Below are 12,806 nucleotides of genomic sequence, written 5' to 3' on the forward strand. Positions count from 1 at the left end.
CGACCCGACCCAGGGCTGGTGGGCGGGACCGCGGTGATCCGCCACCCGCCCCGCCCCAACCAGCCCTCCCGTGGGGGACCCGGCCCTGGCAGGCGTGACCGTGGTGATCTGCCACCAGCCACGTCCCCAACCGGCTCTCCCACCAGGGATCCAGCACCATCAGGCCCTCCCATGTTCGACCCAGGCAGCCAGGAACAGCATGGCTCCTCTGTCATCCCAGCTTCCTCATGACAGTTGTGGAAACTGACAACAGGGAGGAGGAAGTCCCACCCAGACAGAATCATCCAGAATCAGCTGTTAGTCACACAGCTCTCAGTGGCCTGACAGGCAGGACTCTCATTCACCTGCACCTCAGACCATGTCAGTAGACAGGTAGGACTATGTCCAAAGAAAAACGGTTGATACAAGGTAGCTCTGCAGCTGAAAGGTGCCGGCATTATCGACAGAAAATGTCTGCAGAGCAACGTGTGTCTGATCATGAAAGAAGGCGGGGTCTGCAACAGAATGTATCTGAAGAGCAGCTACTGGAAAAACGTCGCTCTGAAACTGAAAAACAGAGGCGCCTTCAACAGAAAATGTCTAAAGACAAACGTGCCTTTGAAGTTGAAAGAAGGCGGTGGCAATGACAGAATATGTCTAGAGAACAGTCAACAAGTACTACCAATACCGGTAGGAACTGCCTTCTCAGCGAAAATGGAGGACATGAGGATGCAATCCTCGAACATAGTTGTGGTGGAATGACTGTTCGATGTGAATTTTACCTATCACTAAATTTCTCGGATGAAAAACCATCCGATGGGAAATTTACTCGATGTTGTAGCAAAGGGAAAGTCTGTCCAAATGATATACACTTTCCAGATTACCCGGCATATTTAAAAAGATTAATGACAAACAAAGATTCTGACAGTAAAAATTTCATGGAAAATATTTGATCCATAAATAGTTCTTTTGCTTTTGCTTCCATTGGTGCAAATATTGCATCACTATCAGGATATGGTTCCCATACTGTTTTAGAATACACGGACAAGTTTATCACCATACTGGAACTTTACACCCTTCAGATGGTGTTTCTCGGAAGTTTGCTCAACTCTATATTTTGGATACAGCCGAAGCTACAAGTAAAAGATTAGCAGTGCCAGAAAACCAGGGCTGCTCAGAAAGACTCATGATCAACATCAACAACCTCATGCATGAAATCAATGAATTAACAAAATCGTACAAGATGAGGTATGAGGTATGTAATGCTACATGAGGTAGAAAAGGAAGCCCAATCTGAAGCAGCAGCAAAAGCTATTGCTCCCACAGAGGTAACAATGGCAATTAAATATGATCGTAACAGTGACCCAGGTAGTTATAATTCTCCCCGTGTAACCGAAGTTGCTGTCATATTCAGAAACGAAGATGGAGAACCTTCTTTTGAAAGGGACTTGCTCATTCATTGTAAACCAGATCCTAATAATCCAAGTGCCACTAAAATGAAAGAAATCAGTATCCTGTTTCCTACATTAGATGCAATGACATATCCTATTCTTTTTCCACATGGTGAAAAAGGCTGGGGAACAGATATTGCCTTAAGACTCAGAGACAACAGTGTAGTCGACAATAATACTAGACAAAATGTAAGGACACGAGTCACCCAAATGCAGTATTATGGATTTCATCTCTCTGTGAGGGACACATTCAATCCTATTTTAAATGCAGGAAAATTAACTCAACAGTTTATTGTGGATTCGTATTCAAAAATGGAGGCCAATCAGATAAATTACATCAAAGCAAACCAATCTAAAGTTGAGAGTTGAAAAATATAGTGGTCTGATGGATTATCTCAAATCTAGATCTGAAAGTGACAATGTGCCGATTGGTAAAATGATAATACTTCCATCATCTTTTGAGGGTAGTCCCAGAAATATGCAACAGCGATATCAGGATGCTATGGCAATTGTAACGAAGTATGGCAAGTCCGATTTATTTATAACCATGACATGCAAACCCAAATGGGCAGATATTACAAACAATTTACAACGCTGGTAAAAAGTTGAAAACAGACCTGACTTGGTAGCCAGAGTTTTTAATATTAAGCTGAACGCTCTTTTAAATGATATCTGTAAATTCCATTTATTTGGCAAAGTAATAGCTAAGATTCATGTCATTGAATTTCAGAAACGCGGAGTGCCTCAAGCTCACATATTATTGATACTAGATAATGAGTCCAAATTACGTTCAGAAGATGACATTGACCGTATAGTTAAGGCAGAAATTCCAGATGAGAACCAGTGTCCTCGACTTTTCAAATTGTAAAAACAAATATGGTACATGGACCATGTGGAATGCAAAATCCAAGTAGTCCATGTATGGAAAATGGAAAATGTTCAAAGGGATATCCAAAAGAATTTCAAAATGCGACCATTGGAAGATCTGGTAGCACCATTTCTATTGGAAATAAAATTGTCGATAACACTTGGATTGTCCCTTAGAACCCGTATTTGTGCCTCAAGTATAACTGTCATATAAATGTTGAAGTCTGTGCATCAATTAGAAGTGTTAAATATCTATTTAAATACATCTATAAAGGGCACGACTGTGCAAATATTCAAATTTCTGAAAAAAATATTATCAATAATGACAAAGTATAGGACTTCATTGACTCCAGGTATGTGAGCACTCCTGAGGTTGTTTGGAGACTTTTTGGAATGCGAATGCATGACCAATCTCATGCAATCACAAGATTAGCTATTCATTTGCCAAATGATCAGAATTTATATTTTCATGCAGATGATTTTGCTGATGTTTTTGATAGGGCTAAAAGGCATAACTCGACTTTGATGGCTTGGTTCTTATTGAATAGAGAAGACTCTGATGCACGTAATTATTATTATTGGGAGATCCCACAGCATTATGTGTTTAATAATTCTTTGTGGACAAAACGCTGAAAGGGTGGGAATAAAGTATTAGGTAGACTGTTCACTGTGAGCTTTAGAGAGCCAGAATGATATTACCTTAGACTTTTGCTTCTGCATGTAAAAGGTGCGGTAAGTTTTGAGGATCTGCAAACTGTAGGAGGTGTAACTTATTCGTGCACTGGGGGGAGGGTGGCCCCTCAGCCCAGCCTGCCCCCCGCTCACATACTGGGAGCCCTCAGGGAAGGCGCCAGCCCATCACCCCGCTGCTGAGCACTGCCAATCACCGCAGCCACCAAGGTTTTTTCATCAACATGGACTCCAGTCCCTTCACCATGAAAAAAATGACAACTTTCTTTAGGCATTTTCAAGATGTGAATTTCATAGGATATGACATTTCTTTCTTATTTTTTTTATCCTCACCTGAGGATATGTTTCCATTGATTTTTAGAGAATGTGGAAGAGAAAGGGAAAGAGAGAAACATCAAAGTGAGAGGAACACTTTGATTGGTTGCCTCCTGCATGAGCCCTGACCTGGGCCCAGGCCAGGGAGGAGCCTGCAACCTAGGTACATGCCCTTGGTCAGAATTGAACCCAGACCCTGCAGTGGCAGGCCGAGGCATTATCTACTGAGCCAAACCGGCTAGGGCAGGATATGACATTTCTTAACCCTCCAGCAGCGGACCTTCATTTTTTTCTCCAGGAGTGAGGTGGAAAAACCCTACATCACCTTCTTGGATTCTTATTACCCAAGTTACTAAGAATATTACCAGTGGAATACAGGGAGCTTAGCCAATGAGCAGTCAGAAAAGGTGTTTCCTCTGTAGTTCACACCGATCCCCGGGTCGGCTCCTGCCCAGGCCTAAGGCCTCTGGCCCAGCATTAGGCCTGGGCAGGGGACCCCCAGCCTACTCTGATTGCCAGCTCCACCCCTTCCCGGCCTCAGGCCTCTGGCCTGGGCTTTAGGCCTGGGCAGGGGACACCCAGCCCACTTGATCACAGGCTCCGCCCCTGCCCAGGACAGAGGGGCATTAGGCCTTGGCAGTAGACCCCCAGCCCGCTTTGATTTCCTGCCCAGGCCTAAGGTCTCTGGCCAGGGCGTTAGGCCTGGGCAGGGGACCCCTAGCCCACTCCAATCGCCGGCTCCACCCCTGCCCAGGCTTAAGCCTCTGGCCAAGCCTTAGGCCTGGGCAGGGGCCCCCTCGGCTCTGATTGCAGGCTCAGGCCCTGCCCAGGAGTCCCCTGGCTCAGGCCCTTCCTAGGCTGCTCAGGGCCCACACAGGGCCTACCTAGGAGTGACCTGGGTGCTCTATGATGTTCCTGGGACTCAGGCCACTGGTGCCTAGTATGCAAATTAACCGCCATCTTAGTTGGGTTAATTTGCATAATCGCTCCTGATTGGATGGTGGGCGTGGCTGGTGGGTGTAACGAAGGTATGGTCAATTTGCATGTTTCTCTTTTATTAGATTAAATAACTTTTTAAAAAAAATATATCTTTATTGATTTCAGAGAGGAAGGGAGAGGGAAAGAGAGATAGAAACATCAATGATGAGAGAGAATCATTGATTGGCTGCCTCCTGCACATCCCTCACTGGGGATAAAGCCCGCAACCCAGGCATGTGCCCTTGGCTGAAATCAAACCTGGTACCCTTCAGTCCGCAGGCTGACGCTCTATCCACTGAGCCAAACTAGCTAGGGCTAGATAACTTTTTTTTGGATTTATCTGTTTGGGTAAGGGAAGCAAATAAAAAAAATAAACAAATGAAAACTATATCAAACTAAAATATTTTTGCAAATGTTTACAGCAAAGAAAACCATCAACAAGAAAAAAACAAAAACCTACTGAATGGAAGAAGACATTTGCCAATGATATAGCCACTAAGGGGTTAATATCCTACATTCAAATGGACTCTGGCAGGAGTGCCAGCACTACGCTTGTGTCCATTCCGGAAGGATGGGGTGCAGAGCATGGATGGGGCAACCACTAAAACCTCACACTCCACTTACACCAGAGCCCACTCCCAGGTGGCTGCCTGTGTGGGCCCACCCGGCGGTGGAGTGCAATGAAGCCCTCAACAGGGCAGAGGGAGACATTGCTACTGGAAGTAGGAGGCTCCCAAAAGAGGATGTGTATTATCCTTGACATTGTGAAAGGAATCAGAAAGTGCATACAATGAACAGCAAGTCGCCCATAACATTTCTCAGCGCACAAAGCAAGGGCATGCAGCACAGATGTCCAGGAGGTGTTCCCTCCACATTGGTGTTTGCTATTTAGCATTAGTTGAAATTATCTCCTGTTACTTTCCTTTCTATTCAAGGTTCCAGGGGACATTTCGGGCCCCCTGAGGGTCTCCTTTCCCATGAAGTGACAGAGTACCAGGAAGGCTGACAATAGGACTCAGGATCAGGTGTCAAATCACCAGGACCTTGCACAGCCCCATTGCTTGGCCCATGTTCGGAAGGCTTTTGGGTCACTGCAGTTCTTCTGACATAAACCACATTCAAGGCTAACACACCAAGGGTGGTGACCTTAAAATGATGATGCTACAGCTTATCCTGCAACAATCTTAAGGAGTCTTGAAGTTACTCACAGTGAATACCTTGATTACCATAGTCGCCTATGTGGGGTGGAAAGGTTGCTATGGGAAGCACTGTAGAACGCCATAGACCACATTTGGGAACCAGCTCAATACACAGTCAGCAATCAGCTCTGATGCACTGTCAGTCAGCAATCAGCACTGATACACTTCAGTCAGCAATCAGCTCTGATACACTTCAGTCAGCAATCAGCTCTGATACAGTGTTCATCAGCAAGCAGCTCTGATACACTGTCAGTCAGCAATCAGCTCTGATACACTGTCAGTCAGCAACCAGCTCTGATACACTGTCAGTCAGCAATCAGCTCTGATACACTGTCAGTCAGCAATCAGCTCTGATACACTTCAGTCAGCAATCAGCTCTGATACACTGTTCTCCAGCAATCAGCTCTGATACACTGACTGTCAGCAATCAGCTCTGATACAGTGTTCATCAGCAAGCAGCTCTGATACACTGTCAGTCAGCAATCAGCTCTGATACACTGACAGTCAGCAATCAGCTCTGATACACTGTCAGTCAGCAATCAGCTCTGATACACTGTCAGTCAGCAATCAGCTCTGATACACTGTCAGTCAGCAATCAGCTCTGATACACTGTCAGTCAGCAATCAGCTCTGATACACTGACTGTCAGCAATCAGCTCTGATACACTGACTGTCAGCAATCAGCTCTGATACACTGTCTGTCAGCATCCAGCTCTGATACACTGTCAGTCAGCAATCAGCTCTGATACATTGACTGTCAGCAATCAGCTCTGATACACTGTCAGTCAGCAATCAGCTCTGATACACTGTCAGCAATCAGCTCTGATTCACTGTCCGCCTTGCTCACTTCAGAGGAAAGTTCTGTTTCCCTCCAAGCAGAGGGGAAACCATCACACTCCTCTTCCCATTGGGAAATGATTTAGTACCAATTGGGACTGTGTTTGTGGGGAAACTCACTTCCTGCGGGAGAATCATTATTTTGAACACTATAGTGATGGACACAGAATGCTGGAGCTGCAAGTTATCCAAAGCTACAACATTTTCCTCAGAGAGCATTTGCTTTTCACCATTATACAGATTCCAATATTTATGGAATGTGCACAAGTGACTCATGACCTTTCCTGTACAAATAGCCTCGAATGAGAGACCTTTTTATTACAAGTGCTATTTTTCGTGAATTGTCTGTCGTTATGAATTCATGTCCAGGACGGAAATCATTACTTTTGCTCCCTTCCTCCAACCCTGTGCCTGAGCCACTGTTCCCCATGAGCTCGGAGAACAGAATCCGGACCGCCTTCATCTGATGAGCAGACCTATAGGGGTCTGGACAGCCTGGCCACCAGCCGGTCCAGTTCTGTGGCTTCACCAGTGGCTGATCCTGCTCCCAGCATGCCATGCTCTTCTGACCTCTGTGCCGGGCGGAGTCTGTGCCTGGCGTGCTGCCCTTTGTCTGCCGAGTGACCATCTGCTCGTGCAGCAGCAGCACCCAGACTTTGCGCCTCTTCCCCATTGGCAGCACTGCTCTCATTTCCTGTCTTACATATCTGTACGCATTTATGTTCATCCATGTTCCTTACTTACATGTACACCTAACGCATGTACAAAACAGGAACTATTTTGCAGCTACACTATGTTTTAAAGTGTTTGTGTCTTCTCTGTAGGCCATGTTAATTTAGCACATGATGAATGATCAGTGTAGCCTGTCTGGCTAAATCAAAACGCAGTCATTAGAAGGAACAAATGATGCCTGGTTGGATATTCCATGTAGGTACTGCTTTGTGGTGACGATGGAGAGGAAATGGACATAAGTGGAGAGGAGAATCTGACAGCAGACCTTTTCCATCTGAGCAAATGGATACAGAGACATAGCAGTTTAGGGCATGAGGGTAAACCGAGGTTACCCATAACCGTAAAATGATTACTTTTACTTCATTGTCCTCTCCATGCCCTGCAGCCTTGCCATTTTCCTCTGTCATTTGCCAAGAAGATCAGCTATCACAGTGCCCACACTAGAGTAAATACACAATAAATGTCTTGTACGAATGAATGAATGAACAAATGAAGTCATTCCAGTCCTTTCATTTGACAGGTAAGGAAACAGACCCAGAGGTGCAAAGAACAGGAAAGCAGAAAGCACCCCTGTGCGAGCTGCTACCACGTTCACATTCCCGACACCACGGGGTACTTCCACCTCGATTATTCAGTGTCACCCTGTCAGGAAAAGCATAGCCATGGCCGGGTAGCTCAGTGGTCAGAGGGTCGTCCTGATAGGCCAAGGCTATGGGTTTGATCCCTGGTCTGGGCACATAGAAGAAGCAACAAATGAATGCATAAATAAGTGGAACAACAAATTGATATTTCTCTCTCTCTCTCTCTCTCTCTCTCTCTCTCTCTCTCCCATCTCCTCCTCCTCTCTCACTAAAATCAATCAATAAAAATTAAGAAAAATCAGCTTTAATTACACAACTATATGTTAGAAGAGCTTGAAGCCACATGAATAGGTGGTAACGCATGTTCGCATGTGTACATGGAGAGAAATAGGATGGACTATGGCTTTGGGTGGCAGGAATCTGCGTTTCCTAACCTGTGCTGTTTCGATGGTAGCAGGTGGGAGATAGGGTAAGCTCCCAGCAAGATCACCAGACTTCAAGGCTGCAAACCAGAGCTCAGTTTCTGATCTTGTGACCTGACTCCAGGCAAACCCTTTGTTGTCTCAGAAGCTTACTTTCCCATCTATGAAGCCAGGCGCATAGCAGCAACCCACCGGGAGCTGGGCGGTGAAGGGAGGCGCATGCAAACAGCCCGCCCCACGGAAGAAGGGAGGACCCTGATGCTCCAGCTCGTGGGAGGGTGCAGAGCGCACAGGGCTTTCTCAGCGGCACTCTGTTCCCTTGGTGACCAGTTGGCAGTGTCAGCTCAGCCCAGCCTTCATTTGTGTAAACAGATGGAAATCGAGTAAAAATGCACTTCCCCATTACTGTGGTCTGTGCACAATATGTCAGACGGAAATGACTTCTGCTTCTAATTCTTTTGAATTCACAGTTTAACGTAACTGAGTAATAGAGGAATGACGGCTACAAACACACGTGTTTCTTCTCATAAGCATCTATTCTCTAAGAAAATGGAACCACTCCAGGAACCAGAGGCAGGAAAGCGAACGTCCCTGCATGGGCAGCGTAACTCTGATGAGCAAGCCGGCCACTGGCTGCTTCCTAATAACCGAGACGCTGGCTTTTCCGACGTCCCCATCAGTGGCCCACCAGGAAATGAGGTGCATTCTCAGCTGTGCACAGGAGGCCTTCGCCGGCCTTTCACATAACACTGCCTAGACCAAGTGTCAACATTTCTGTTAAGCCGTTTAGCTTTCCATTTTTATATTAAAAATTTCAGTTAAAATGCAATAAATTCACACAAAATAATAAGATCAATCAAGATACTCTTCCAATATATCTTCTCGGCTCTATGCTGGCCGCTCACTGGAGAGCCTGGGGCAGCAGGCGCAGGCAGGACCCGGCAGTGCTGAGCTCTGCCTGTTTGGCTTTGAGCCTCCCTGGCAGTGAGGCTGTGCATGGCTGCAGGAGGAGCGCGGGCTGTCAGAGGACAAAGGCCAGCACACAGCTCCGAGCTGTCTTCTAGGGCCCTCTGCTGCATCAGCGTAACCACGGTGACAGGCACAACTCAGTTCTCCTTTCTCCAACCGCCAGCGGGCGGGAGCGGGAGGCGCCTTGCTCAGCGCCCTGTCGGCTCCTGGGACAGGGACACTGATGGAGTGAAGACAAGAGTCGGGAGAGGCCCGGGTTGATTAGAACGACAGGAGACCTCAATCGCCCGGGACAGCTGCTGACAGCAGGGAATTCAGCGGCCAGAGAGGCTGACTCAGCCCTTGCATCCAGGAACCAATGGAAGAGCACAGAATGGGCATGCAGCTCAACCGCAGGACATGGGTTTTTTTTTCAAAGAGGCTGTTTTTACAAAAAACCAAACTTCCAAGAGTTTACTTTTGTTTTCCCCCCAAATTGACCGAATTTTACTTCACCCAAGAAAAGTGCACACAGAACAATGAAGATGCTAAACACATCCCCTCCGTCTGCTGGCATTGAGATTACAGGTGTGGGCATGACAAGCTGATGCCTGGGGAGGGAAGGGCCAGATGTTAATGGACTCAGACCCAAGAATGTCAGGGAGAGGGAAGGACGCGGAGCTGCCCCTCGAGAAGAGGAAGACAGTAATGTGGTCTGGGAGAGGGGGGGACAGGAATATGCACTTTGTCAAGAAGAGGCTGCATGGCCAGGGGGATGCAATTCGGGGCACGGGGGCAGCAGAAAGCGTGAGTGTGAGCACTGGCGCCATCCTTCCCCAGAGGGGTGGCCAAGGACCCGCTCAGAAACTTCATGTCAGCTGCTCGGTGTGTAAGAGGAGAGCAGCATCGCTGAGAAATTAGATTAAATCAAGCGCCATGTGTGAGCCACCTACAGTGCACGCATGCGGCCATCAACGAAGGCCGGCCTTCCCACCACCTGTCCGTGGGTCAGGAGAGGCGCCGCAGGGTGTGAGAGAGCTGTCTGGGAAGGTTCCGCCAGGCCAGGAGGTCCGCCGTCCAACCCGGCCAGTGCCGCGCCATGTACGCAGGTGCTGGCTGCTCCTATTTGTCCTCATGGTTACCTGCATCACCTTTGGTGGGCATTTCCACGGCCACATAGTGCAGCCTGGTGCTCACCGACTCACCTGTACAGCGCAGAGAGGGGCCTCTTGTTCCCGGGTTTTGGTCTGTAGGGCTTGGGTTCCCCGGCCATGTTGATATCTGGAAGCACAAGATAAAACAGCACGGATTAAGAAACTGTGAAGCTATTTGAGGAAAGTAAACCATGACGTTTTATGTTCTTCTTGCCACTTGTCGATGCAAATGGTACATGTCCTTCACTCATTCAACAAGGATTTATTGAGCACTGGCTTAGGCCCAGCGCTGGTGGAGATAGGTCACATACCGAGCAGGTCACACACCTCTGTGGAAACCATTCTCTACTGGGGAAACAGACTGTGGGTAACAGACATAATAAGTGAGAAAAATACCTGACATATTGGAAGCTGATCAGTAGTATGAAGAGAGAAAATGTTGAACAGGGTAGGGGTATTAGGGATGCTACCTAAAAATGAAGAGAGACAGAAAGAGAAGAGAGGGGAGGGGAGGGGGGAGAGAGAGAGAGAGAGAGAGAGAGAGAGAGAGAGAAATATTAAGAAGAGAGCATATTCTTTGCTTCAGGAATGATAACTCTGATAAAGTCACTAAGATTCAATAAGAAGATGCTTAAATATATGAAAAAAGAGTATCTGCATGCAATTGACCAACTCAATTTTTTAAAAAATGTATAAAACATAAGAAATTGGAAAGTTGAGTACAAAGGTTTGGAAAATGACATAATCAGCTAGATTTAATACAGTTAAAATGTCCAAAGGATGATAAAAAGGAAAATCTAAAGGAGGCAAAGTTGAAGAACAATTGGAAAGAAGTGAGGGACATTATTTTGTAAGAAAAAGGGAAGACTTCTGTGGAGTGGATTCAATGCACTGTGTTAGGGATGGATGAACACAGTGAAAGGAAATTAATTAGAAGGTGGCTGGTGGGGTGGGACTGGGCGAGATGGGTTAGACATGCCCTGGAGCCAACCTCCCGCGGTACCTCCCCGGGCGGCAGCACCTGGGAGGGTGCGGCCCAAAGGGTGTCTGTGGAGTGAGTGGAGTCCCTCCGGCAGGTGGGGTCCCATGGCCGGGCCTTCGGGGATCAGGCCAAAACTGGCTCTCCAACATCCCCCAAGGGGTCCTGGATTTCGAGAGGGCGGTTCTCGGGTAACACAACCAGGAATCGGACTCCCTCCTCTCTGGTTCCAGGGTGCTTCACCAGAGAACCGCCGCTGCCAATCACCGCAGCTCTGCAGCTCCCGCATTGCACATCTGCCCCCTGGTGTCATAGCTACCGGTCGGAGTGTCTACCCTCTGTTGGTCATTGTGCGTCATAGCTACTGGACTGATGGTTGGATGGTCGCTTAGCCTTTTATATATATAGATATGTAAATTTACACGTTCTACACTGCTTTAGTGACCATCATCTGAAATCTAGTAGTTGTGTCATGGGTGAGGGTGAAAGGGGTTGGTTGGGGACAAGGGACAAGGGATGCAAGCAGGAAGCTCAGCTAATCAGTGAACATAAAGCATTGCAAAGGTTGGGATGAGGGAGCACTTCCTTCATATTGAACTTTATAAATACAAGATTTAATTGTGTCTTGAGAACAACCCAACTTCTCTGGAAGCCAGAGCTTAGGTTGTTATGTCTCAAGAGCTGTTGACCTTGGAGTGACCATACCTACCAAGTGAATGGCATCTTAACAGTACCCTCTGTGGTCAGTGTCAGAGCGGCCTCTGAGGCGTTCTTCCCCGATTGTCCTGGCAGTGTGCCAGTGACACACAGGTAGGGCAAGAAGAGGGATGACCAAGCTTCCATGTTAGGCCACTCTCATAAGATATGAGCTTTGGAGCAAACTATTAAGATACATACAGAATATAAAGTGTCATTTCTTAAGTTCATGAGTTTGCAAGTAAATTCATACCAAATACTAATATTTAGGAAAGGATGTGGATTTAATTATTCTCAACAAATTCTTTTGAGATGGTCCACAAAATCCTAGTTGCATTCCCACTTGTTGTGCAGAAGTTTCTATGGAGGTATCTGTGTACCAAGCTGGTGGACTCTAGTCCCTGAGTACGAGAATCATATTGTTGTAGAGAGGGTTGGTGAAACCAGGTAAGTACCACCAAAGAGCAGTCTCTTGAGGAGTTTCTGTTTGGGTTCACCTGTGTGGAGGAACTCCCCCGATCCCTTCCCAGACACAGGGACAAAGCAGAGGGAGCTAAGGCTTTGCCTGAGCCCAGGAGACCCCTGGACACAGCAGGCCTCCACCTAGGGAGGGGGAGGGGCCTGTGACATTGTGAGCCTCTGTAAGGACCAACTGAGAGGCTTATACAATGGAACCATATCTATATTTTTAAATATGTTTTTATTGATTTTAGAAAAAGAGAGGAAGGGAGAGGGAGAGAGAAACATCAATGAAAGAGACAAGCATCGATGAGAGAGAACCATCTATTGGCTGCCTCCTGCATTCTCCCTGCTGGGGATGGAGCCAGAAACCAAGGCATATACCCTGCTTGGGAATCCAACTGGTGACCTCTCCATGCATGGGATGATGTTCAACCAACTGAGCAACACTGGCCAGGGCAAACCCATATCTATTTTGAGGTTTCAATATTTCAAGTAAGTATAAGAAATACAGAAAAGA

At 46.9% G+C, this 12,806-nt stretch overlaps 1 protein-coding gene across 1 annotated transcript in view; it reads right to left on the minus strand.

Annotated features, from left to right (window-relative positions):
- Positions 1-10,274, minus strand: part of RALYL (RALY RNA binding protein like) — a 113,876-nt gene extending 103,602 nt beyond the window's left edge. Inside the window, exon 1 of the mRNA XM_023746166.1 lies at positions 10,204-10,274. Within this exon, the coding sequence (XP_023601934.1) occupies positions 10,204-10,271 (68 nt within the window). The 5' untranslated portion in view covers positions 10,272-10,274. The remainder of the gene's footprint in view (positions 1-10,203) is intronic.
- Between the last annotated feature and the right edge of the window lie 2,532 nt (positions 10,275-12,806).

The sequence above is a fragment of the Myotis lucifugus genome, unplaced genomic scaffold (genome assembly GCF_000147115.1).
Source record: "Myotis lucifugus unplaced genomic scaffold, Myoluc2.0 scaffold_631, whole genome shotgun sequence".
NCBI lineage: Eukaryota > Metazoa > Chordata > Mammalia > Chiroptera > Vespertilionidae > Myotis > Myotis lucifugus.